The sequence below is a fragment of the Ochotona curzoniae genome, unplaced genomic scaffold, assembly GCF_017591425.1.
Source record: "Ochotona curzoniae isolate NIBS_2020 unplaced genomic scaffold, NIBS_Ocur_1.0 scaffold_461, whole genome shotgun sequence".
Taxonomy (NCBI): Eukaryota; Metazoa; Chordata; class Mammalia; order Lagomorpha; family Ochotonidae; genus Ochotona; species Ochotona curzoniae.
The window spans coordinates 10,675,293-10,701,433 of record NW_024467120.1 but is presented as its reverse complement, the minus strand read 5'-3'; the positions used below and the strand labels follow the sequence as shown (position 1 = coordinate 10,701,433).

The window sequence follows — 26,141 nt, the reverse complement described above, 5'->3', positions numbered from 1 at the left end:
ACATGGAGAATTCCTGGTTTCCATGGTACCTGGCCTTGGGAGAAAAGGCCCAAAAAGGTGTCACCAACCAAATTCCTTGGTCCCTTTCTAATGATAAAGAGACTAGTCTGATGCTCTCCCCCTTGGCAATGGCCGGAGACAGGCTGGCACTTCAGGTAGGGAATTAGTATGTTAATGTCACCCTTGTCTCTTGGGGAAGCGTGTTCCTGATATGTTTAAACATGCACTTGTCTCAGGAGAGACGTGCTCTGGTGAATCCAAGACATGGTAGGGAAAATACCCCTTTATTTGAGTAAAAAATGATGACTTGGAGACCCAGAATACCCTAATTGCTTATTACCCAAACTCCTCTCTCATTCCGCCCCCTAGAAGAAGGGACCCTAACTGCTGTTAGGGGGAAATGAGACGGTGGCCACTCTTGGCTGTTTCCTGCTGATAGGGGGCATAGTACAAAGGCAGCAGTTGGGTATTCCTCTGGGGGCCGGTCTAAGGGTCCCTGGTAGAACACAGAAGTCTTCTGAGGTGCCTGGCAGAAGTCATCAGAGGTGCCTGGCAGGTTGTTTGGGCTCCAAGTGTTCCTTCTTGTTGAAATCTAGATGACAAAACAAAGAAAACCATAAGCTCTCCCAACCTAGTGTGTAATGGGATCATTTGGAAACACCAATATGAATACTTGAGTTTTAGAACTCAAATATGAGAAGCATTTTGTTAGAGTAAACATTGGACTTGAGCAGTTTAGTTTAAGCGTATGAACTAGATTTATTCATTCAAATTAACTCTTTTAAAGCTCAAATTTTGAAACAATTTCGAAACTCAATGAACATAATGAAACCTATGAGACCTTTTGAGCTATATGAAATTGTTATCTAGGTCCATTAGAAGGCACAGAAACAATGAAAGAATTAGCATGTGGCATTAGGACATGAACCCATACAGGGCATGTAAACGTTAAGTTTCCATGGAGTTACAATTTAATTTAGCACTGACATTCTGAATTAAGTTTTAAACTTATTTGAATTTCAAAAATGCTATAGTTGTTTTGTATACAAGTGGTGGATTTTTAAAATAACAGTTGTACTTTACCAGTTACTGGAAACCCTAAGAGTCTCAGGAAACTATGTCACCTAGAATACAAAGCACAACACTGAAAACATTTCATTACAAGTCTTCTCTGGATTGTAGCATAGGTGGTAAAAGATTAAACTAGTTGTGAGTTACAATAACCCAGCAGTTTATGGTATTCTAGTAAGAATTCACAAAACTTCACACGTTAGGGCAAAGGCAAGCAATGAACTAGTCCTATAGTTATAACAAGCCAAGAATTGACAATTGGAGAACAGAAAGAGCCTTAAATAGATGGACAGAGAAATCCCCAATAATTTAGTAAATGAGGAAGACATGAACCCTGCCTCAGAGTACTGAGGGTGTCCTACCCAGTGGACATGGTTCCCCAGATCTTAACTAAGAACTTTGTATGAGCACTGGGAAGGAGTGCCTCTCGTGCCATCACATTGGCAGTTAGTGTGCTCTTTCTGCCCACCCTTGGCTGTCTTCTCAAGCTGTAGGCAGATTAGGGTTTTTACAACAATTGGGAAGATGTTTCTAAATTCTCTTGTTGCAAAAATTTCAGTTGGCTTGAACAAAGGTTCTGCCCACACTGTACTTTTCCCTGGAAGTTTTCCTTGCCTGGTGCTTTGACCTCTCCCAGCCACATTCTCCCAGCATGTAGCAGAGAAAAAGTGTAGAGGCATATGTAATTGTGGTTTTGGGGGGCTGTCCCTTCAGGAAAGATGCACAGAGAGAACAACTGTGTTTCTGGGAACAGAGATCAGCTGGAAGACGGGAGGGCTGCCTCTGATGATACGTGGGAGCATGAACTTCCACCACAGCTGAAGACCCTCAAGTCTCAGATAGTTTAGGTGCAGTGGGACCCCACTTGGCAGTAGTAACTCTTCTGGTTGGTTAGTGCCCCAGTTGAGCTCTTCCATTGGCTGTTAGGATTATCACCATACTGCAGACAGCCTGTCTGCATTTTTGTTCGCTTCCAGCTGGTCTATTGAGAGATGGTTATCACAGCTCACTGTGCTGAGCAAAACACCTGTTTACCTTTTAGAGTAAGGAATGGAGTCATTGTTTTTTATGAGATAGAACAGAATTCTCTTCCATATGGGTGAATTGGCCTGCATTAGTGTAGTGTTGCTCCCCATGTGGAGACCGTGGTTGTTGTAACAACTCAGTCCTTCTGTGGGGAGAGGATGCTAGGAAAAACCTATGAGATGAGTAAGAAGATACAGGCTTAAGGAGTGAAGCCTAGAAACTTTAAGTTTTCATTTGTCCTCCTTGAGTAAGTAAGCTTACATATTCATTTGTATAGAATTGCAGAGAAAAATAGTTACCCTGTAAGAATCCTAAAAGCATAATTGTTTAAATAAAAATCCACTTCCATTAGTCCTACTTACATGAAAGGCATTAGTTAAGTAATTTCTGCTCTGCACTTTTGATTTTGCAAATCTTGTTTACTTTATCATCTGAGCGCTTGGCCACTATAGCCTCCTACAGCCACACGAACAGGTGCCCAGGTCTTCAGGTGTCTCTTCTCTGGTCTGCAAGAGCCACAGAGAAAAGCAAACTCCCCAAGGCAGCAAGTAACATTTCTTAAGTGACATTTCATTCCTATCTCAGGCCTACACACACACATACTCACACACAATGAGGCCACTCACTACTTAGTGGTCTTGGGTAGACTGTTTAACCTCTCTGTGCCTCATTTTCTTGCCTGTAAGGTGGATGTATTGGTAGGAGCCACCTCACTGGGATACAGGACAGATAATATGAATAATACCAGTGCAGAGTAAACATTCATCAGCTCAGAAATAGCTCTAATTATAATGAAGATTGCTATGCAATCTGCTTTTATTTTTCAGCTTGAAAAAATACATCCATGTTGTAAAAAAAAATTTTTTAATACCTACACTTTTAAAAGAAATCTTGCCCTCTGAGTTTCAAAGATCAGATTCACTGTACATAATTAGAAAGATAGTTTTATAATAGCCTTGCAGCTCTATGACTGAGAAAATTCCAGAATTTATATAGGCATGGAAAAAAAAAAAGACAGAACCACATCTTGATTCCACAAGAGGTTGTAACTGGCATGGGATGGGGGCATCGCTGAGGTGGAGCAAGAGTCCTCTTCCGAGCTGACTCAGCACCGTGTGCAGGGAGGATGGGGTTGGGCTGAGAAGGCTCTATGGGCAACAACATGATTGCAAGAGTGGTTTTGTTTATTTTATCAGCAAATTGTTTTCTCGAGCAAAATCCCATTTGTGGCAAGAAATCTCTTAGAGAAGCTTTCAAGGCAGATCCAAGTGATGGAGAAGCTGGCAGCTGTCAGTGATGAGAACATAGGAAACATCAGTTCTGTCATCGAAGGTAAGCAGCTGCCCCTTCCACCACTCTGTGTGACCCTACTGCCTGCAACTGCCCAGTGCTTTGTAAGAAAGACAGAAAATAGTTCTTGGACAAGACAATACAGCCCCATACTAGTGGGCCCTCTGAATCAAATCAGCAGATACACGGCTCTTCCTAGAGTCTCCACCACCCAAGACAGGCACCAGTCTGAACAGAAGCAGCCTCCAGGTTCCAGGTAGAGAGTCAGACCTTTTCTGCAGGTGCAATTCCCTTCAGAGATAGATGATCGTGATTGTGCTGCTATGGCAGCTGAAATCAAATGGAAGCTGCTTCCCTGTCCTGCTGAGCAAAGGTAGAAATGAGTAGATGTTGAAGGTGTCTGGGAGCCTGCCAGGTTCTGAGAGCCGTGGAGGCAGAACGGACGTGGGAAAGGTGCCTTTGGCTCTGTGTGATCTGAGCTGTTTGCTAAAAAGACTATAGGTCTTCCTTCCCATCAGATGTCTATTGGAAGTAGGGCCTTCTTCATCACCCTTGACCAAGACTCAAATGCCCATGTGCCCTTTCCTGGTAGGCGCAAGTGACCTTAAAAGGACAAACGTTCTGGCTGTAGTGATTCGTGTCCTCTCCCCTTCCAGCCCCATCATGGTCACCACCATGCACAAGTGAACTGTGGACTATGTGTCACCAGGGGTGGTGTTGTCCCCTCATTTCACTGTGAGGAGCCCTGGGTTGAGGGGGAGAAAGCTCGGCTTCTCACCGCAACTCTCCTGCTGTTTGGCCCAACAGCTGAGCAGAGTGGAACCTGAGCCCCACCTTGGTCCCTCCCCAGATTCTTCCTTCCTCAACTCTGAAACACCTGTCTTCTTCTGCAGCCATTCCGGAATTTCACAAAAAGCTGTCTCTGCTGTCGTTCTGGACCAAATGCTGCGGCCCCACCGGTGTGTACCACAGCTCGGCCGACAGGGTTGTGAAACAGCTGGAGGCCAGCTTCGCCAGGACTGTCAACAGAGAATGCCCGGGACTGGCAGACCCAGGTAGGATGACCGTGCTGAGGCAGCAACTTGAGTTCCTTGGGGTTGCTTTCCACCCACCTACAGTTCAGGGAGTGGGCAGGGCCCAAAGGGCCCAATTAGACAGTTAACTCAATATGGATGGTGAGAGAGCTATGGGCTGTGAAGGAGCATAGAAGGTTCTTACCCTAACAGGCTTGTCTCTCTTGACCTGAATGGCAGTGACCTAGCTTTGTGTGCAGAAGTCACCTGGCCATGCATGAGGGCTTAGTCTTATGCACTTCTCTCTGCGTCATATGCACACTGGTAAATGACTACCTCAAGTATTGAAGGACAGAATAAGTGAATGGATGGCATGTTGAGTTGGTGTATGTATTTCCCTTCCCATAGTGTTCCGAACCCTGGTGTCGCAGATCCTGGACAGGGCTGAGCCTCTGGTCTCGTCCAGCCTGTCCTCAGAAGTGGTCACCGTCTTCCAGTTTCACAGCTACTTCTCCAGCCATGGAGTGAGTGACCTTGAGAGTTACCTCAGCCAGCTGGCCAGGCAAGGTGGGACATGTTTTGCACAGGCGGGGGCTTAACCTACTAAGACCCTAAGAGAGTTTTAAAAAATAATAATAAATTCTAAGGTTTTTGCCTTTCATTATAAAAGAGAAAGTCTCTCAATCCAGAAAATGTAGAAAGCAAAGATGAATAAAAGGAAAAAAAATTGAAATCCCTCCTTTTCAACTTTTAAATTTATTTTTCAGTTGACCATATATGGGATTTAGATTATAAAATTGTGACTCTTCCTGAGAGAACTACACTTCCTATTTGACATTCTCTTTGAAAGCATTTTCATTGATTTTACAATATTCCTGCTTTTGAATATAAAATAATGAATTTGCATTTTTGGTTCATTTCAGAGGTCTTATTAATGAAACTTTTAGCATGCAATGCTATCTTGAGGAATGTTACTAGGGCATTTATTTACAAATGAATAAAGAAGTAGAATTAACAAAGTAATGAAATCAAAAGCACATCTACAAGAAAAACAATAGTAAACATAAAGATAAATGAGGTCATTTAAAAATGTATGCACTTGCAGAGGACGTCATTTTATTGACAGAACATGACATTTAGCTTCTCAGGGCCCATCTGCAAACACACACTGTCACCTCCTTGTTATGCTGAAGCAGGTCTGTGCTGGACATCTCATGAGAGAGTAGGGTGGCAGAGGACATATTCAGTTTGTCTGAATGGGGCTTAAAAATCGCAGCTTTAAGATCAAATGGTCTTTATGCACCAATTAGGTGGGTTTCTTCCTCAGTGTCCGGTTACTTTAGGATAGACCTGGATGACCCAGGATTAGGGTTTTTCCAGATGGGCATGTCTGAACAAGGGGCAGCCAAGTTGGATACATATATACAGATGTAAGATTATAAACACATTTTGCTTTTGTTATCTTCACCGCTTATTTTCACATTTGGCTCATTTTTATACCTTTGTCATTTTTATAACCCTTAGGAGGTGGTGATCCAGCCTTACTTTTTTTTCTAAGCGATCTGCCTCTTAGTGCAATTGCTTGAATAACTGGGTCATTTCTTCCTAATTTGAATGCTGGTGTGCCTGATGAGCAGACACACTTTGTCATGTACCCTTTTCCAAGGACATGTGAGTCTGTTACCCTGCTTTCCCAGGCACTGGGTCTCACCTGCTATTGTGTGTCATCTGTGTCCTCCCAATGTCCCACAGTCTCCGTCGTCCAGGCTCTGCAGTCCCTCAGAGGCGAGAAGCTTCTGCAGACGGTGACGGACCCAGCTCCAGGCCACCTCCCTGCCCCGCAGGAAGTCCTAGGGACCCTGGCCCTGCTGCTAACTGGAGGCGACAGTGAAGTGAGCGAGGCTGTGACGCTTTACTTGGCAGCAGCTTCCAAAAATGAGAATTTCAGGGAAAAGGTAAGAAACTCCATCAGAAACCTACTTGATTTTATATTTTTGGCTGTTAATATTTTAGCTTCCATTCTCAGATAAAAATCGTTTTATTTTACTTATTATTAATGTATGCTCTGTAAAAAAAAGATTTTTTTAAAGAAACCCAGTATACTATCAAAATACCCAGGAAGACAATCAAGATGGTGGAATATGGAAAGGTCACATTTAAGGAGATGGAGAAACATTAGCCAGTGTGAAGCAAGTGGACCATTACAGGAATCAGGAGAGGACAGAATGACAGCAGAGGGGCACCTGGAGATTAATAGACATGGGAAAGCAGTGGACACAACAGTGTGGTGTTGCTGTGACTGATAACCCAGCAGCATTCTGAACTGCACCAGTGGCCAGAACTCCATGAGCAACAAGGTGGGAAGGGTTGTTCACTGGGAGCTCAGGAGGTGAACCCAGACAAACAGCTGCCCGTCCTGCTGGTCTGTTTGATATGACCACGAGCAGAGAGAGAGCAACAGATCCCAGATGGGCAGTGCAGGAACAGGGTGGATTTCACAGCCCAATCCACCCACTACAGCTGAATAGGATGCCATGTTGTATAAGGAGGCAAAGGCTATGGGACAGGACTGCACATGCACTGAGCTGGGAGTGAACTCATTCTGGCTCAGTGAATTGCAACAATGCAGCATCCTACAGGTTCCACCCAAGGTAGGTTTGAGTCGCCCTCAGACCTGACAGACAGCAGATCAAGAACACTAGTAGTGGCACATCAGGTGCCACTTTGTATGGTGTGGCAAAGAATTTAAGACTGTAAGATGGCAGTGAGCTACGCATGCACTGGTCCCACAGGGAAATAATAGCAACTGTGGCATCATACTGGTCAAAATAGGTCTGTGTGATCTTCAGACCTAAAGGCCAACAGGATCCAGGAAAATTACCGCCAACAACCACCTAGCTATGTAGGAAATCTGGTGTCTCCCTAATCCTGAGAACTGCTTGAACTGGAAGTGGAAGAAAGGTTGTACAGAGAACGGTGCAGCCTCAGCACTGGATCACAGGAGGTGGAGACTGGTGAGCCAGGAGCTGGGACTATGGAGACCATGGTGGAAATCTAACATAAGAACGCAGACCTGAAACTTGCTGGAGGGGGTGGCACAAGTGATTGCCAACAAAGAGCCATATTTGTTTTTTAGGATTTTTCTTTTTTCCATTGGAAAGGCAGATTTACAAAAAGAAGAGACAGAAAAATCTATCTTTTGGCACTCTGCAAATGGCTGCAATGGCTAGATGAGCCTATCTGTGCCAGGAGTTTCTTCCAGGTCTCCCCACCCAGGGCCTCAAGAACTTGGGCCATCCTCCACCACTTTCACAGGCCAAAAGCAGGGAGCTAGATGGGAAATGGGGCAGCCAGGACCTGAATTGGTACCCATATGGGATGCCACACTTGGAGATGGAGGATTAGCTAGCTGAGCCATTATAACAGATTTTCTAAATGTGGTTATTTTTTGCCCACACTGAGGATATTAGTCTATTTCATTATATTTATGAATTAAGGCACATCGGCAGGTGGACTCCTCATTCCCTCTTGGTGGGTATTTGCGTAGTTTCCAACTGAGTAATACTAAGTGTGTGTGTGTATGTGTGTGCACATGCACACATAAAGACATGTTTAGGAGTACTGTGAGATCAGTTCATCAAATTGCAAGGTGCAAGTGCTGCAGCATGTTTTATTGTAAAAGCCTTCATCCCTTTTGCCAGGAAAGAAATGCTTTCCCTCTCCCTCGGTTCATACACAGGCCAGCAGGGGGATCATCTAGAGCTCTTTACAATTGGAACCTGGTAAAAAGCCAACCTGTCAGATTCAAAACAGTACCTCCTTGCCCTTGCAAAGCTTATAGTGGTTTAACTTTTCTAAGATGTAATTGAAGCAGGCTTATGATGAGGTGTTTGTATGCTCAATGAAAGGAGATTCTATTCTCATGTCATTTTGACCCAAGAGGGTAAACTTGCTCTTGATCTTTCCTACAAAGCCCTGGATTGTCAGTGGAATTGGCTCAAAAGAGAAGAGGGATGGGAAATGAATTCCAAGCAGTGCTGGTAGCAGCAGATGCACCAGAGTGTGCAGTGTTATTTTTCTTTAATTTTTTTTTAGCGCCTGGCACGGTGGCCTGGCAGCAAAAGTCCTCACCTGAACACACCCAGGATCCCATATGGGTGCCGGTTCTAATCCCAGCAGCCCCTGAGCTTCCCATCCAGCTCCCTGCTTGTGGCCTGGGAAAGCAGTCGAGGACGGCCCAAAGCCTTAGGACCCTGAACCCATGTGGGAGACCCGGAAAGAAGTTCCTGACTCCTGGCTCATTCCAGATTGGCACAGCACCGGCCGTTGCGCTCACTTGGGGAGTGAATCATTGGACGGAAGATCTTGCTCTCTGTCTCTCCTCTCTGTGTATCTGGGTTTGTAATAAAAAAATAAATATATCTTTAAAAAAAGTTTTAGACTCAGAAAAGCACAGCAGGGAGAAACAGAGAGTACTCTTGTCTGTGGGTTCACTCCCTAAATGCCCCCCAAGGGCCAGGCCTGGGCCATACCAGAAACAGGAGCTAGGAATTCATCCTGGGTCTCCTCTGTGGGTGGACATCACCTGCTGCCTCCAAGATTCTGCACTGGTAGGAAGTTGAAGTCAGAAATTGCAGCTGAGTATCAAACCCTGGTACTCTCTTTCTACCTGATGGCTTAGCACCTTGTAACTTTTTTTATGGTACCTACTGCATAATTCTTCTCTGCAGTTCCTTCTAAACAGTCTTAGAATGTCGGCCTCAGTGCCTCTTGAAAGATGAGCTCATTGGGTCAGTATCGTGGCATAGTGGGCAAAGCTGCCATCTATGGTGCTGACTTCCCGTATGGGTGCCAGTTCGTGCCCCAGCTGCTCCACTTCCGATCCAGCTCCCAGCTCACAGCCAGAGAAAGCAGTGAAAGATATCCCAAGTGTTTGGTTTCCTGCTACCATGTGGAAGGCCTAGATGAATGGCTTTGGCCTGGCCATTGGCAGCAATCTGGGAAATGAACCAGTAAATGGAAAATCGCTCTGTCTCTCCCTCTATGTAACTCCAACTTTTAAAATAAATAAATCTTAAAAAAAAAAAGATGGGCTTGATAATTAGGAGGAGTATGGGTAGAAAAGTTAAATAATACAGGCCAAAATGCAAAGAATAAATTCTAGAGCCCTCGAAAACAGTAGGATAACTATAATCTATAACAATTTATGATATATTTCAAAATATTTAGGAAAGAAGAGAGTAAATACTATTACCTAAAAATTAGAAGTGTTTGGTCTGGCGCAGTAGCCTAGTGGCTAATGTCCTCACCTTGCATACACCAGGATCCCATATGGGCACCAGCGCTGATCCCAGCCACTGAGCTTCCCATCCAGCTCCCTGCTTGTGGCCTGGAAAAGCAGTCGAGGATAACCCAAAGCCTTGGACTCTGCACCCTCATGGGAGACCCAGAGGAGCTCCTGACTCCTTGCTTTGGAGTGACTCAACTCTGGCTGTTGTGGCCACCTAGGACTGATTCAGTAGACAGAAGATCTTCCTCTCTGCCTCTCCTCCTCTCTGTACATCTGCCTTTCCAATAAAATAAATTAAATAAATCCTTTAGAAAAAGAAATTATAAATGTTTGAGGAGGAATAAATGCTCATTACCCTGATTTGATCATAACAGATTGCATGTATGGATCAAATAATTGTATTTGACCCCATAGACAAGCACAGATTTCATATGTCAACAACAAAATTAAAAATAACATTGTTAAACGCATATAGTGACTCTTGAGTATTTGGAAACTGACGAAAGGGGGAGAATCAACCCTTAAAAAAGAATAAAAGCAGGAAACACAACTTTATACCCTCCCACTTCATATTCCCCAGACTCTATGATCTGGTAGACTGTGGGATCCGTCTGGGGCCAGCTTGCGGTGTATTCACTGCTGTGGTGCCAGTATCCCATGTTTGCCAGTTCAGCATCCAGCTGCTCCACTTCCAACCCAGCCCAATGTTAGTGTGCCTGGGAAAGCAGTGGAGGAATCCCTGGGCCCCTGAACACAAGTGGGAGAACCAGAGGAAGCTCCAGGCTCTTGGCTTCAGCCTGGCCCAGCCCCAGCTGTTGCAACCATTTGGGGAATGAACTAGGAGCTGGAAGAGCTCTCTCTCATTCTCTCTTTGTCTTTGAAATAAATACTTTTTTTAAAAAAATGGTCAATTTATTGGACACACAACTCTTTTAATCACCATGAATTTCAGTGGATCTTTTTTGTTTTGAAAGCAGCACAAAACGTCTGGCCTCATTCTGACTTTCGGGCGGGAGATGGACAGAGAGTACAAGCATCTCATGGGCTGCTCCCTTCTCTTTCAGGCCCTGCTCTATTACTGTGAGGCACTGACGAAGACTAACCTGCAGCTGCAGAAGGCGGCCTGCCTTGCCCTGAAAAGCCTCCAGGTAAAGCCCAGATACAGCCAGGCCCCACCAAGGATCTACAGTCTCTGCCCCTCTACATTTGACAGTGCTTTTTAGCAATATTTCTCGGAGCGTTGGCCCTATAGTTGAGTTCTTGGTCAGTGTTTGCCTTCTAACTACCTATGACTTTGCTTGGTGCAAGTTAATAAGTGCCAGAAAACAATAATGTCTTGCCATATTCAATTGCCTTTACTTCCCTATGAGGAATGGATAGCTTGTCCCAAAAGAGAGATGATAGGTTGGCTCCACCCATGCACATTGTGTATACCAAATATCAGGGACAAATACAATGTGCATGGCAGCACATTGAATGCTGCTGATTTGCCTTGGACTTAACCCCTCAAACCTTTTTCATTAACCAACCAACTAATCTTAATTGTGCCAGAGGGAGATTAGCGAGCAGGGAGCCAGCTGAAATGTAAAGAAAACCACAAAAGACTGTGAATTCCCAGTGTGCAAGACTTTTCTATTCAATAGACTAGATTTAATACTTGGCCTGCCTTCAGCATAAAAAAATAAATAAATAAAAGGGTAATGAGCCTGGCGAACAGAATGAGAACAAGCAAACATGCTGGCTGTGCAGTGGAACGAAGGGCAGGAGCACTTGAAGAAAGTGTCATGCCCCCAAAGAGAAGTCAGTGACCCGTGAAGAAAAGCAGCTCTGAGAAAGGTTGCGTTCCTTGTCACTGGGTCCAAACATTGCCTTCGGGGTCCAAGAGAGCCCACGGAAGTTACTGTGTGAGGACTGTTGTGCCTTTTCAGGACATGGCAGAGTGGTGTGTCCCTGAGAGACGGAAGGAAACCAAAGACACAGGGATAGTGGCCTGTACAGCTTGCAATGTGCTGAGGTGTCACTGAGAAGATGAGAGCAGAGGTTCTGGGCTGTCCCAACTCCAGGCACTCTAGATGTCTCTCCTCCTGCTTTTATGCTGCAGTGTACAGTATTTGTGGTGACTAAGAGACCCTTTTCTTTTTTGAATTTTTATTAGAAAGTCAGATTTTACAGAGAGAAAGATCTTCCATCTGCTGGTTCACATCCCAAGTAGCCACAACAACCACTGGAACTGAGCTGATCCGAAGCCAGGAGCCAGGGTTCTCCCACGTGGGTGCAGGGTCCCAAGACTTTGGACCATCCTCCTCTGCTTTCCCAGGCCACAGGCAGGGAGCTGGATGGGAAATGGAGCAGCCGGGATGTGAACCGGCATCCATATGGGATCCTGGCATATGCAAGGCTAGGACTTTAGCCACTAGGCTACCATGCCAAGCCCCAAGAGACCCCTTCCTAAACCATCCCTGGCCACAGCCACTGAAGGGGTCTACATGTAGCATGGTGTGAAAAACAGAGCCAACTCAGGATTCCACCCACCCAGATCTATCTGTCAGGGAGGGTACAGCAAAATCTCCCATTTTGCTTTCCTGTGAAGCATAACTGTTGCAGAATCCTGGCTTTTTCCCAAGAAGGAAAAACACCATCTTATTGCCTCTCGACCACTCAAGCATCCTGGCAAGCACGTTTTTGTCTTGCAGCAAGCAGCAAGCTGCCTTTCCCCACCTGCCTCGATGGTTATCAACAAAGGCTCTGTGCTAGCCCTTCTGCCTCCCAGACTCTCCAGGAAACCACCTCCTCTTAAGGCACTGCGACAGCTTCCAGCATTCCCCATCCAGATATTCCCTTCCCAGATTGCTGTTAGATGTCTACTAAGAAGTCTCTATATCTCAGTGGACTGTCCTCCATCACCCTCCCAGAAACTCAGGTCAGAAACCTGCAGGTCAACCAGTGCCCCCTGCCTCCTCCACCTCATTTTCCACATCCAGTTATCTCCCCATCCCCTTCTGCAAGTCGCACTTCCTGTCTGTCTGCTCTGCTCCGTCCTTGCTTACTTAGACATCCCCACCTCCCACCTGGACCAGAGCACCTGCTACCAGTCTACCAGCTTCTTCCTTCAGTTCATCCCCTGCAACTAGAATGCTCAGGATACAGTAGAGACCTGCTCGGCACTCTCCTTCTTATGAGCTCTTCTTTGATGATCTCATGCTGAAGATTTAGATACCAGATGAGACAAACACTCAGAATAAAGTCCCAAACCCTTGGTAGAACTTATGAGACTATGCCTACTGGGTCCCTGCCTTCTTCTCTAGATGCGTCCCCGGCCCCTCTGGCTTCTGGATCCTGCCACAGCTATTTTCCTGGCCTTTCTTTCTCTCCAATCCCATACACTTCCCACTTCCTATGTGTACATACAACGTGCCTTCCACACTTTCTAACCCAACCCTTAGGATAGCAGAAACCTTCCCTGCTAGACAGGTACTTCCAATCTAAGGTCTTTTTAAATTAAAGATTATTTATCTAAAAGGCAGAGTTACAGGAGCTGGCACCCATGTTGCTTAACAGCGTAATATTCTGCAGTGCCAGCATCGCATGTGGGTGGCCAATCACGTCTCTGCTGTTCCACTTCCTGATCTAGCTGCCTGCCTATGGCCTGGGAAAATGGCAAAGGATGACTTAAGCTCTTTAGCCCCTGCATGCATGTGGGAGATCCAGAAAAGGCTCTCGGCTTCAGACTGGCTCAGTTCTGGCCACAGCAGCCATTTGAGCAGATGGAAGGGGGTTGTGCGTGTGCATGTTTGTCTCCTTCTCTTTGTAACTTTGCCTTTCAAATTCTGGGGCTGCCTCCCAAGAAATTGAAGAGCAATGCAGCCATATTAAATATATTTGTTTTCATTATATCTGGAAGGCAGAGAGACAGGAAGAAAGAAATAAACATATCTCCCATCCACTATTTCACTCCCCAAATGCCTGCAGCAGCTAGGGCTGGGTAAGGCTGAAGACCAGAGCCTAGAACTCTCTCCAGGTCTCCCACTTGGGTAACAGGGTGCTCAGTACATGAGGCACCATCTGATGCTTTGCAGAGTGCATATTAGCAGGAAGTTGGATCAGTGGTGGAGTATCCTACACTCCATCCAGGCATCCCAGTATAGGATGCATGTGTCCTGAGCAGCAATTTAACTATACAGTACCAAGCACCTTCCTTAAAGAATTTATGCTTCCAAGAAAACTGCCAGAGTGACCCCGGCATTCCACTAAGTTTGGGAGTCCCTAGTAAGATGGTTTTTAACGTCCTTCTTGGCTATGAAATGACCTCAGTATCAGAACAATACACCCCTTTTCCGTCATAGGCTACAGAAAGCATTAAAATGCTGGTGACGCTGTGTCAGTCGGACACTGAAGAGATCAGAAGCGTGGCCTCAGAAACCCTCTTGTCCCTTGGTGAGTTCTTTGTGGTTTTTTTTTCCTTTGTTCTTGCTGTTATTTGGTGATTTTCACTTCTGACCCTCTCCGAGGAAGCTGTGAGGAAGCTTCCCACCCTGTTTTAGCAGTGCCTACCCCTGACCCCACATAGGTTGAAACTCACATACAGAGTGTCCATCCCACCCCAGCTGTCTGTCCCCACTGCGGGATGCTGCCACCAAGGACCTTCTCTGGGACCTTTCTCTGTGGGTTCGTCAGTGGGTGTGCTGCTTGGAACCCAGAGTGTAGAAGTCGAACCTGAAAGCATGTGGCCACAGGAATCCAAATTGGATTGCCAGGTTGGGGTGGCAGCCCCTGGAGGACAGTGAGGAATTGAGGCACTGGAGCTGTGTCTCTGGGACATGCTGTTACTCCAACTTCCCGAATCCCTCATAGCCCTCTGGCCTTTGCCAGCCTGAGCTATTACGTTATTCTGCAATATCAGATCACCTTTCCCCATCACTTTTCTTTAGACAAGTTCATGGATAGCAGGTTTCATACTCTTATCTGGGGACTTGGAAAAGCCTTTTTTAACTCTGTGTTGGAAGGTATGAAAAGTTGTTACAAATAAGCATACTGTAATATCACACATATAAGGTATAAAAACTATACCCCTGAGTTTTCATACATAATCCAAATAAATGCTACTTAGAAAAATGCCATCCTACTTTGACTATAGTAGCTTAAGAAGGCATGGGAGAATCTGGTGGCATTTATAGTCACATGAAAATGCCATTCACTGTTAGATCTTTTTTCTGATAGTTGCAGGTTTAAACAGGCTCCATTCTGCTGGAGACTTTTCATCCACTGCAGGGAAATCTTAACCATAATATGTTTGTTTAAAGGATAAAATAGAGAGGAAGTGAAAAAAATAAAGGATACAAATTATTTTTCATGACTGCTTTGAGGATGGAAATTATTTGATTCCCTAAACATGTACTTAGATATAATTTTTCCAACCTTATAAAGGAATCACAAATCATAGTAAAATAACTGATAGTCATTGATTTGACAAAAGTGTAAAACAAAGTTTTGCTAAAACATATTTGCAGAAATACTGATTTGCACACCTTTCTTTCTTATGATTTTTTGTTTATTTGTTTTATTTTAGTTCCCTCATATAAGGGAAGCCATGAGGCATTTGTCTTTTTGGGTCTGGCTTATTTCAGTTAACATACTTACGGTATTAGTAAACTCCTTTTCCCATTCGTCTTGCAAAATGGCAGTGACCGTAACAGCTAGATGTTTGTGAAATGTGCCCATAGTGTTTTTGCTTGCAGAGTCACCTGGGGAGTTTTATGCTTGTGGACTGCACTGCAGATTCTTAGACTCTACCAGGACAACCTCATTGCCAGGCTGGCTACGCTGCTTGACTTACCTGAGCTGTTTCACATAGGTGCTCACATCAGGCCCAGGCCAGCTTACACCATCAGCTCGGCGGATGTCAGATGGCTGCACTAGGCGCACTTCACCCTGATCCATGTCAGGGCTCCACTCCCAGAACTTCTACTTTCCTTGGTGATGTGTGCCTCAGCATTAGGGTGTCTTAAAGCTTTCCAGGCGATTCCAAGAAGCAACAGAACTTTACAAACTTAATGAGATGTATGCATTTTTCTTTCATACAGATAACTGAACTAGTAAAACTAGTAAATACTATCAAAACTGGTATTTTCAATAGTAATGGATGACCCTGATGTTCCAAAATTAAGTCAGATAAGGACAAGGCAATGTGGGCCTTAAGACATGTGTGAACAGGAAACAAGCCCTCTAGCCCGGAAATGTCAATAACATGCCCAGGTGGGCTTCTTTCAGCTCAGGGACCCCCTGTAAGTGCTAGCTGTCCTCTGCCCTAGACCTGGAATTCTGCCAAGTGAAAGCTCATAAGGCAGGACTGGCCACTAATACGCCATCCTTTGGAGAAGCAAATGAGCTCCAGCGTTAGCATCTTGTAGAGCTGGCTTTACCACTCCCTGAGTTTAGGGAGTTAAGCCAAAAAAGAGTGGCTGGAAAACTGGGATCCGATAGGATCTAGCATCTGCATTCAAAGGTCAACTTGGGGACTCTGTTCAAAAAATACTAGGTAGCAACAGAGAGCTCTGTTGGGTGCCAGACATCTCTAAGGTTGGCTGTGTGGGTGAGCTTGTTTAGTCCACCTGAGAACTTCAATAGGCTGGAAGTATGGCTGGTCCCGTCATTCACGATACCACATTAAGCTTGTGTAACAACCTGTGGACAGTCATACCAGCAGCAACATGGACTCCAGACCCTCCAGGCTACAGGGCTCAGGGACTTTGAGGAAAGAACTGCACAGCTTTAACCAGACTCTACTCCTGAGTGAACCAGGAGTAGGCCTGGTATTAGCAGGTTTTCATAGGGTATCTGCCCTCCCCTGGGCTTTGTGTGAGCAGGCAAGGGGAAAGCACATCACTACACCTAACTGTCCCATGGCTTTCTCCCTCAATCAAGTATAAACCTGCTCTGTCAAAGTACCAACACCAAAGGGCCCTAGGACTTTCACCATTTCACACCCTGCTATCCTTCCCATCTCTGGCATCAGTTCACAAGTTCTTTGTTGTTCTACTGTCTACCCAGAATACAGTAACATAATTAAGAAAAACAAAAGCTAACTTGTCCCTAGGTAAAATTAGCATGCAAATTTATACCAATCCATACCTACACAATCGGTATTCATTTAATTCGGTGTGATGACTTGGTGACTGTGTTTCATATCCTGCATCCAGGAGAAGCTGGGCGCCTGGCCTATGAGCAGCTGGACAAATTTCCTCGAGATTGTGTGAGAGTCGGCAGTCGTCACGGGGCTGAAGTTGCCACGGCCTTTTGATCACAAGCTAACTCTGCCTGACAGCTGTCCCGGAGAAGGTGCTGCGATCCTGCTGCAAAGGGTGCTGCAAGTGAAGATGCGTACCCAGGTTGTCAGAAAATTGAGCATGTCCCCATGATTTCAGAGCTCTGTTCACAGGACTGGTCTATTGTTCCTTGCGCTGACAGAATAGGGCTATGTCTAATCCAACTAATGACATCAGTGGTGTGTCTAACAAGACTCAGTGACAGAGTCTATCTTATCTTAATCTGTATGAAACTTTCAAACAGCCATCTTTGTACTTTTTTGGAAATTCAATAGGCTTGAAACTGTCATGTGGTATTTTCATATAAATAGCCAATGCCTTGCAGGTTTTTTTTTTTCTGTCGTGTTCTCAGGGTTGAATGGCCCCTCTATCTGGTTTTTACTTTAAATATGAAGCACACACACACGCACACACACAAATTCTTCAGACAAAAAACTGTCTGCAGAACCTGGCAAAATGGCCTGTTTGTAAGAGTACAATTTTTTTAACTTTACTGTTTTAAGCTACCAGTTTTTTTAAAAAAAGATTTATTTATTTATCTTTATTGGAAAGTCAGATTTACAGAGAGAAGGAGAAAAGAAAGATCTTCCATCCACTGATTCACTCCCCAAGTGGCCGCAATGGCTGCTGGAGCTCAGCTAAGCTGACCTGAAGCCAGAAGCCAGCAGCTTCTTCCAGGTCTCTCATGTGGGTACAGGGTCCCAAGGCTTTGGGCCATCCTCTACTACTTTATTGGGCCACAGGCAGGGAGCTGGAAAGGAAGTGGAGCTGCTGGGAGATATAAACTGGTGCCCATATGGGTTCCCAGAACATGCAAGGTGACAATTTTATCCACTAGGCTACCACGCCAGGCCCACTCCCACTATTTCTTTTGTTCCCTTTCTCAGTCTCAATGTCCCCAAAATTCCAAAATCATGTTTCCATTATGATAAAAAGTGAGTAGAATGGCTAAGCACTACCCAAGTGAGATTACATCCGTACTCTTAAAAGCAAACAGAAAACTGAAAGTTTATACTTTTTTTAAAAAATTGTAATTAACAGGAGCCATTCTTTATGATACTCTTACCTTAGAGGTATTATTTTGCTGCTAAGACAAATCAAAACCAAAAAGCTGTGCATTCAGAATACTGTGATACTCTTCAAGGTGGACAAACCTGGCGCTGCAGGACTCCGAATGGGGCAGGATTCGAGGGTCAGCGTGCGCCCTGCTTTTGTCAGAATGACCCTGGGGTCGAGGAAGAAGGGGATTCCGAGGAAGGGAAACCGCCCCTGGAGAAGTCGTTCACCGCCAGGTGGGGTCCTCTGGCCAAACAGCTAAAACAGCAGCTCCCATAACTGCTTCCACATCAGGGTAGCAAGTGCATTAAACAAGACCAAGGCCATCCAGTAGCTCTTATTAAGTAACTTTTCTAACTGTCAAGTGTATACCAGGTCGGGTATGCCAAGTTGTTAAGCAGTATATGAGTGTAATTTAAACTGTGGACTATCAACTGTACTCTGAAAGTGTTTGTATCCAATATCATTTAGATGTCACTCTAAATATTTACATTTTAGCAAGACTTTTCAAAAAGCATTTATTTCATTTTAAAGTGAAAATTGCTTGCCAGACTTCTGGCAAAATAGTTCTTTCAACTGTGAAGTCATAGTGTACATATTTGTATATTTATAAATATTATATATATATTTACATCTATGCTTCATTTTAAGGCACACTGTACAGTCCATAGTTAGTGCATATAATTTGTGGTCTACATGGTTGGAATGGTTCTTTTTATAGACAGTCAAATCCCAGATGTTACAGGATTTTTGTTTGGCTTGCTTTTGTTTTTTGGTTTTTTTCTTAAACATTTTTTTCAAATATTGCATGCCTAATTCCGTGTCTTTTGTATTCACTTCTGCATTTTACTTTTAGTTGGTGGGTACTTTTAGTTTTGTGGTATTTGTATTCATCACTGAATCATGGAAGCTAAAAATTAAAATTATTTTTGAATTACTATTCCCAGAGTCTGATGTATTTTTTTCGCACACTATTTATTGAACAAAATAGACCTCATGTCTACTTGAGCATATTCTTACCTTGAAATCACTCCAGCTATAAATGCAGATCATAAATCTTTAAAAAATAAATAAAAACCCTCAGGTTTCTTGTAGAGCAAATTGGAGGGAAAAGAACTGTTTGGGTGCCTGTGAGCAGAGAAACTATATGCTCCCTGAGGCCATCAACAGGCTGACCCAAGATCCCACTACGGCGCTGCCAAGGAGCCTGCCACATTCAACTCCAAGGGCTGACCCAGTGACGCACTCAGCACCACTGACTGTATTCATTGAGTCAGCAGTAAAAACAGGTCCCCGTGTAACTTTTGTTGCAATCTGCTCAACTGAATTGCCTTGGTTAGTTTACAGAATTAGAAAGTAAAATCATAAATCTTAGCAGAAAGCCATCAGGAAAGCCTGTTACTCCAAATGAAAAGGAAAATCAGTTCTGACATTTTCTTAGAGGCAGTGCCTCTTGTTAACAAATCTCTTTATTTTTAAGGAACACATTTATTTCTTATCTCTAGAATGCTCTTCAAATTTGTTTGAAAGTGTATTTATATAGTTTTATTTTATTTGAAAAGTGGAGAAACACAGAGAAAAAGAGAGACAACAATAGTCAAGTTGGGGCCAGGCCAAACCCAAAAAGATAGTGAAAGATTTCAGGTGGTCACCGTGGCAACTCCTCGTAGAGCTGGCCAATGAATAGATGGAGAGAGAAAACGCAAGTGGTGAAGTTATTTTTTCACAGAGAAAACTGTAGCACTCTGTTAATGATGCTAATAATTCAGTTGAGACAGGAAGATTACGAAGGCCAGCTAAGAGTGCTGGAGCAGCATCCTGGATGTGGTGAACGGACTGGCTGATACCTGCACAGACAGGGAAGGCCTGCAGGAGTTGGAAGAAAAGAGCACGTGGACACTTGGCAGTGGTGGTCCAGGTGAGCACTCTGGAAGTTCTGTGACTGCTTTGATCTTCTCAGAGAAATGGAGTGAATGGACAGTCAAGGGAAACATTGTGGACAAGAGATAGAAGAAGCCTGTGAAAGATCAATGGACAGAGCAGTAGAAAGGGGCCAACGTGCCCAGCCCAGCACAACCTACGTCAGGAAACCAGTGTCATCTGAGGTTATGTAAACCAGGCACATGAAAGTAAAACTTCAAATAGTAGAAGGTCTCCCATGCCTTTAGGCACCTATATGGCTTTCCCTTGGTTTGTGCTTGTATTTCCATTCTACAGCGTTGCCAGGCAATGCATTCTGGTATTCTTGGTGGTTAAGTTCTGCTACTGCCAGGGAGTCCCTGAAGCACCATGATGAAGACCCAGTCCTTCTGAGTGTGAACTCGTGTTAAGATGGATCGGTGTTGTACGGGGCTGTGGCACCACCTTCGGGAATTCTGGACTGTCACTGTGAAGGGCTGTTTTATAAAGAAAGAGGAAGAACTTATTCCTTCATCTGAGAGTATTTTTCACAAAGAAAAAATTGTGTCACTTGGCTGTACCTTGAAGGACCCTTCTGAAACCATTGAAAAAAGAGCTCAAGCTGCCCAGAGGATTGGCCTGTTGGCTTTCACAGGTACTGACCTAACCAGCTGTGCTATGAACCAGCTGTGATTCAGGGATAGATGTTTGGTGCAGCACTTAACATGACTCTTGGGACACCCACATGACATGTTGGGAGTACCTGGATTAATTCCTGGCTACTCTGCCCTTCTAATCCAGCTTCCTGCCTGCTCAAGTCCTCAGATCCCTGACACCCACGGGGGAAAGCCTGGATTCAGCCCCATACTCCTGGGTTTAATTACTGTGGAGCTTTGGAAAATGAACCCAGTGAATGAAAAATTGATTCTCTCTCCTCTCTCCTCATTTTTCTGTCTTTCAAATGAAGTTTTAAAAAATGTTTTTAAAAAACATTTAGAAAATAGCTGTTTCATAACTCTGCCTTTCAGAATGCTATATAATTTACAGATTCCTCTCAGCTTATCTTACAACTCCAGTGGCATTTTCCCTTGATTACGTTTTTTTTCAAATCTACACAGAAATTAATAATTATTTTTCTCCTGAAGGAGACACATAGGGGTGGACATACCAGTGGCTGGAACTTGGCTGGTTAAATCAGCCACCCTCTTCTCTCAGGGCCTTCTTGCCTAATACTTCAACAATGGAATTTGAGATTTGAACTGCGACCATCTGGGTCTCCAGGAAATGGCAAAAGCAGGGTTGAGGGTTAGGCTGGGTTTGTAGTGGATGGGAAAAAAATATCTTGTAAGGCCACGCTGCTTCAGATCTACAAAAGTTGGACAAGAAATATAACCAGGGTGGCCAGGCTATGTAGTGTGTTGGAGCCAACAGTGGACAGCGACTGTGGAACACAGTGGACAGCACCCCACAATGGCACTGCTCAGCCTCTTGCTGAGTTCCTTTTCTAGGTCGACATACAATGATTGGTATATCTGGGGTGCTGCGTGACATCACAATACATGAATACAGTGTCAGCTAGTAAGGGTTTCTACTCCCTGTCAGTGACTTAGAGGTGGAACCTTGGAGCTCTTCCTGGCCAGTTGTCATAAACTGTGGCTGCCAGGCGCCGCTGGCTGGGAACATTAGAACTTACCCTTCCTTATCTAGTGGCTTTGGTCCCTGTTATCCAAACTCCCTCCCTCTAGCCCTGCCCCCATGGTCTTCCCTGCAGCATCACCATTCTACTCTCAGCTTCTGCGAGATCAGTGCCTTTAGCTTCCATGGATGAGGAAGAAGATGTGGGTTTGTCCCTGTCCCTGCTCATGCTTTGATGTTCTCTTGGCTCCAGTGTTTATCCACTGCACTCCCGCCCCCTCCACTGCCACCGCCTTTTTTTCCCCCTCAGTACTAAGGATGGAGAACCAGGAATGAGACTCTGAAGGTGACTTGCTAGGTAGATCCAGTGGAGTTTAACTCACTGTGAAACACTCCAAAAAGCTGCGTGAAAGGAATTTTGGGAGGAGGCATAGGCAGGAAGTGTCCACCCCATGCTTTCCACATTATTCCTTGCTTATTAGCACAGACTTTAGTCTCTTCCGGGCAACAAAGGAGGTGCAAGTAGGGAACAGAGGGAAGACAAGAAAATTCAAAGTCCCCAAGAAGTTGTCTCCATGGCAACAGGAACACATCTGCATAGTTGCAGACTTTGCTAGCTACTAGATACTTCAATTATTTCTGGATATGCTATTTTTTTTACAGGAGGACCAAATGCGGGGAAATTTGCAGCTGAGTACATGCCGGAAGTAGCTCACTTGCTGCAATGTGAGATGAGCATCAAACCAAAGATCCTGCTGCTCCAGAGTGTGGCATGTTGGTGTCACTTAAACCCTTCCAGCCAGAAGAAAGCCAAACAGCTGCAATTTATCCCCATTCTCCTCCATCTTTTAGGATGTAATCTTGATTGTACTATCAAAAGTGAAAAAAAGGGCAGTCTCCTTATTAAGTTTTGGACTTGCTATACTCTCTCCGTCATGACGTGCAATAATCTGTCTTACGTTAGGGCGCTTCGAGACAGCAGTGAACTAAAATACCATTTGCAAATATTGGCTACGGAAAATTGGTCTGGATGGTCTGAAAATTTTGCAGAGGTGTTGTATTTTCTCATTGGTTTTCACAGGAATTAGTTTCTGTGAGTCGGATATGAGGATGCAGCTGCCTTTGCCCCTATATTACTCTGGAAAGGTGAAATGAATAAAATCAACATGTTATTCTTAAGTGTTTCCTGTTTTAGTCAAGAAGGTTCTGATGCTTTGTGTACAGTTAACAACGCTGATCGATTTTGTGAAAAGCAATGCCCTAGGAGCTGGCACACCACCCACTCTCACAGGAAATGAATTAAAGCACAGACACAGAGGGGACTAGACAGCCTTGTGAAAGGTCAGAGCTGAAAGTGCTTGTTCGTTCCCCTGCCACCTACATGGGAGACCCTGATGGAGTTCCTGGTTCTTGACTTTGGCCTGGCCCAGCCCCTGCTATTACATCTATTTGGTGAGTGAACCCAGAAGGGGTGTGTGTGTGTGTGACTCTGCCTTTGAAATAAATAACATCTATCTTTTCTTTTAAAAAAAAAGTCACAAAATGAAGTTCATGAAATAAGAATTCATTGAAAGATGCCTTAGTTACATATGCCTTAGGGGCAATGGTACATTCTAGAGCTACATTTATATGCCAGTAAGCCAAGGCTCCCACCTTACCAACTCCTAACCTAGTCTGCTTGGGTGCAGTGCCTCACCTGTACCCTTTGAGCCATAAGTATTTCAGGAGAAGCCCTGCCTGTCCTGTTTAGGGCTGTGGTTGTTTCCTGGATACATTCCTGATTGCTTGGAAGGCCAATGGGAGGCCCAGCGGACCTGGAGATCAGGCATTCAGTCTAGTGCTCAGGACACCCAGCCACATCCCACATCACAGGGCTTGAAATCAATTCTAACCTGGCTCCTGACTCCTGACTCCTGGTTCCTGCTTCCTGCTACTGGAGGCCCAAGGAGGTAGCAGTGAGGACTCAAGTAATTGATTCCATGCCCCGTCATGTGAGAGGCATGGTTGAGTTCCAGGCTCCCCGCTTTGGCCCCCTGTTATAGGCATTTGGGATGTGAGAGGACCTTTAGGTGATTGTAGTATCATTATAACGAAATTGTTATAGTCAGCACTCCCATCCGCATCATGCACTGACTCCATTGACAAGATGTAACTAGGCAGTTACTGTTCAGGGGAGCTGAAACTCTGGAACTTATAAGCCTGTCTCTTTACTAGTGGGTTCAATACACCCTTCCTGAGGGCACCTATAGCATCCGGGACCTGGGCGCATGCTCAAACTTCATCCAAGTTGTGTATCCGATTGAGAACCACTGCCTTTCTTCTACAAGGAGGTGGAAGATGGGAGAACATGTGCTTTCTGCCACAGACCCCACTTGGAGGCACTGCTGTGGTCAGGCTGTCCACTGCAGACACGTCTTGGTGGACCTCACCTGCTCTCACCTATATGGACTGTTTTCAGGGTTGGTTTTGTAATGTTTTGGGTTTTTTTCTCTCACTCTCATTTACAAGCAATTCTTTACCCACTCACGTTGGGCTCTTCTGTGGGGCTGTCTATACTCTTTGTGTGTGAATGTGTTTATTCTGTTCCTAAAGCCAATGTTGCGGCATAGTGCATGAATCTTGTGCCTACAATGCTGGCATCTCAAATGTTCATGTTCTGGCTGCTTCATTTCACTCACTGGGAAACCAGCGGAAGATGGCCCAAATGTTTAGACCCCTGTACTCATGTGAGAGACTGAGAAGAATCTTCTGGCTTTGGCCTGTTCTAGTCTCAGCCCTTCTACCATTTGGGCAGTGAATGAATGGGTACAAGATCTCCCTATCTCCTGCTCTCTCTCCTCTCTCTGTTGTAACTATGCCTTTCAAATAAACCAACCTTTCTTAAACATTTTTTAATTCAGTTTCTGCTTGCACACAATATCAGTGTCAATTTAGTATTTCAACCTCTGTGGTAGAATACAGACACAGCCTAGACTGGGAAATAATAAAAGCATTGCCCACATCAATCACGACACTAATATTACACAGCAAGGGCATAAAAATGGGCACGATCCAAGCCCCACCCCAAACTCTGCCTTCTGAATGCTCAGCCATGCCTTATTCCAGATAACACCACCTCCTGTGCCTCTAGACCTATGGGAGACTGGCCCAAGGCTTGCTGATTGCAGCTCATTCTCTTCTGAGATGGCCCACACTCATTATTTTCACTTTATATAAGTCTTGCTTTCCTATTCACCTTCTCCCTGTCTCTTCCTTAAGTTCTTTCTAAATTTGTTTTTATTTGAAAGATTTTATTTTTCATTTTTATTGGACAGATTTACAGAGGAGAGACAGAAAGATCTTCCATCTGCTGCTGGTCTACTCCCCAAATGACCACAACAGTCATAGCTGAGCCCATTTGAAGCCAGGAGCTTTCTCTAAGTCTCTAAGCAGGTAAAGGGTCCCAATGCTTTGGGCTATCCTCTACTGCTTTTCCAGACCGTAAGCAGGGAGCTGGATGGAAAGTGAACCAGGGACAAGAACCAGTGCCCATATGGGACATTTGCAAGGTAAGGATTTAGCCATTTAGCCATCATGCCAGGTTCCAGACCTGACTCTTGCATGTACCAGCAGTAGAGGGTATGGCTCGGTCTATCACCTACATTAACCTACCTTAGCACACTGGTGATTGTAGTTGCCTAATCAGTTCTGTCCCCAGCCTCATGTATTATGCAAAACTATAGGTATTGTGGCCCAGCCCAACCTAGTGTGCCACAGATCTGGCCCTGGCACACACCAGCAGGAACTGTAGCCTGGTAGGGGTGACCCTTATCAACTCTCATTAGACCTGCCCCCAACCCTGGTTCCTACACATGCCAGTACTTGCAGCCGACTAGTCTGGTCCATGCTGCATCCCAATCAGGTTCTTGTATATACCTATGGTGTCATAGCTTAGCTCAACCCACCCTACTCCATGATCTAGTCTATATGTACGCTGATGGGTGCTGCTGCCTGTCCAGTCTTGCCACCTTTAGCCCTGGCTCTCATGCACACCAGCCCAGCAGGAAGTGTCCACATTCCCCTATCAGTCTTGTTCCCAGTCCCAGATCTTGAGCTTGCTTGGGGGTTCTAAGGTCTAGCTTGACTTGACTTGCACCCAGTCCTGGTGCCTACTAAAGGGTGCTAAGGCCAGCACCCATTCTTGCTCTCGGGAGTGCTGGGGCCTACCCAAGTCTGGACCACTCCCAGACCAGGCCCAATCCCAGTACCTGTACTTTCCAGGGAGTACTATGGTCCAGTCTCACATGACTTGCACCCTGTCTTGGCACTTGTTAGCAGATGTTGTTGTGAAGCCTGGCCAGTCTGCACTTGGCCCTCCTCCAAATCTAGCTCACATGCAGGCCAACAGTTATTCCAGCCCTGCCCAGCCGAGTCCTCCCCAAGTCCCAGCTCTCATGCTCCCCAGCAGAAGCAGTGGCCCACACCAGGTTCACTCCCAGCCTGTGACCTTGCATGTGCCAGTAAGTGCTGTATCCTATCTGGCATGGTCCATCTTTCCTC

At 45.0% G+C, this 26,141-nt stretch overlaps 2 protein-coding genes across 4 annotated transcripts in view; both read left to right on the top strand.

Annotated features, from left to right (window-relative positions):
* The window catches only part of RIPOR2 (RHO family interacting cell polarization regulator 2), a 110,252-nt gene extending 92,834 nt beyond the window's left edge, over nucleotides 1-17,418 (top strand). For all 3 annotated transcript variants that reach the window (XM_040967730.1, XM_040967732.1, XM_040967731.1), the window contains 7 exons: nucleotides 3,294-3,429; nucleotides 4,281-4,442; nucleotides 4,809-4,967; nucleotides 6,153-6,355; nucleotides 10,755-10,838; nucleotides 14,034-14,124; nucleotides 16,887-17,418. In XM_040967730.1, the coding sequence (XP_040823664.1) occupies nucleotides 3,294-3,429; nucleotides 4,281-4,442; nucleotides 4,809-4,967; nucleotides 6,153-6,355; nucleotides 10,755-10,838; nucleotides 14,034-14,124; nucleotides 16,887-16,987 (936 nt within the window). In that variant the 3' untranslated portion in view covers nucleotides 16,988-17,418. The remainder of the gene's footprint in view (nucleotides 1-3,293; nucleotides 3,430-4,280; nucleotides 4,443-4,808; nucleotides 4,968-6,152; nucleotides 6,356-10,754; nucleotides 10,839-14,033; nucleotides 14,125-16,886) is intronic.
* Nucleotides 17,419-17,800: 382 nt separating this feature from the next.
* Nucleotides 17,801-23,012, top strand: ARMH2 (armadillo like helical domain containing 2). Its single transcript, XM_040967624.1, has 2 exons — nucleotides 17,801-20,622; nucleotides 22,266-23,012. Exons 1-2 carry the CDS (start codon nucleotides 20,400-20,402, stop codon nucleotides 22,688-22,690), a joined length of 648 nt encoding a protein of 215 aa, XP_040823558.1. The 5' UTR covers nucleotides 17,801-20,399; the 3' UTR covers nucleotides 22,691-23,012.
* The last annotated feature ends 3,129 nt before the right edge of the window (nucleotides 23,013-26,141 follow it).

What these genes read in the sequence shown, in the direction of transcription:
- ARMH2 (XM_040967624.1), top strand. Translation starts at nt 20,400, where the DNA reads ATGGATCGGTGTTGTACGGGGCTGTGGCACCACCTTCGGGAATTCTGG. An exon ending in TGGCCTGTTGGCTTTCACAG is followed by an intron (nt 20,623 to 22,265) that starts GTACTGACCTAA and finishes TTTTTTTTACAG; the next exon opens with GAGGACCAAATGCGGGGAAA.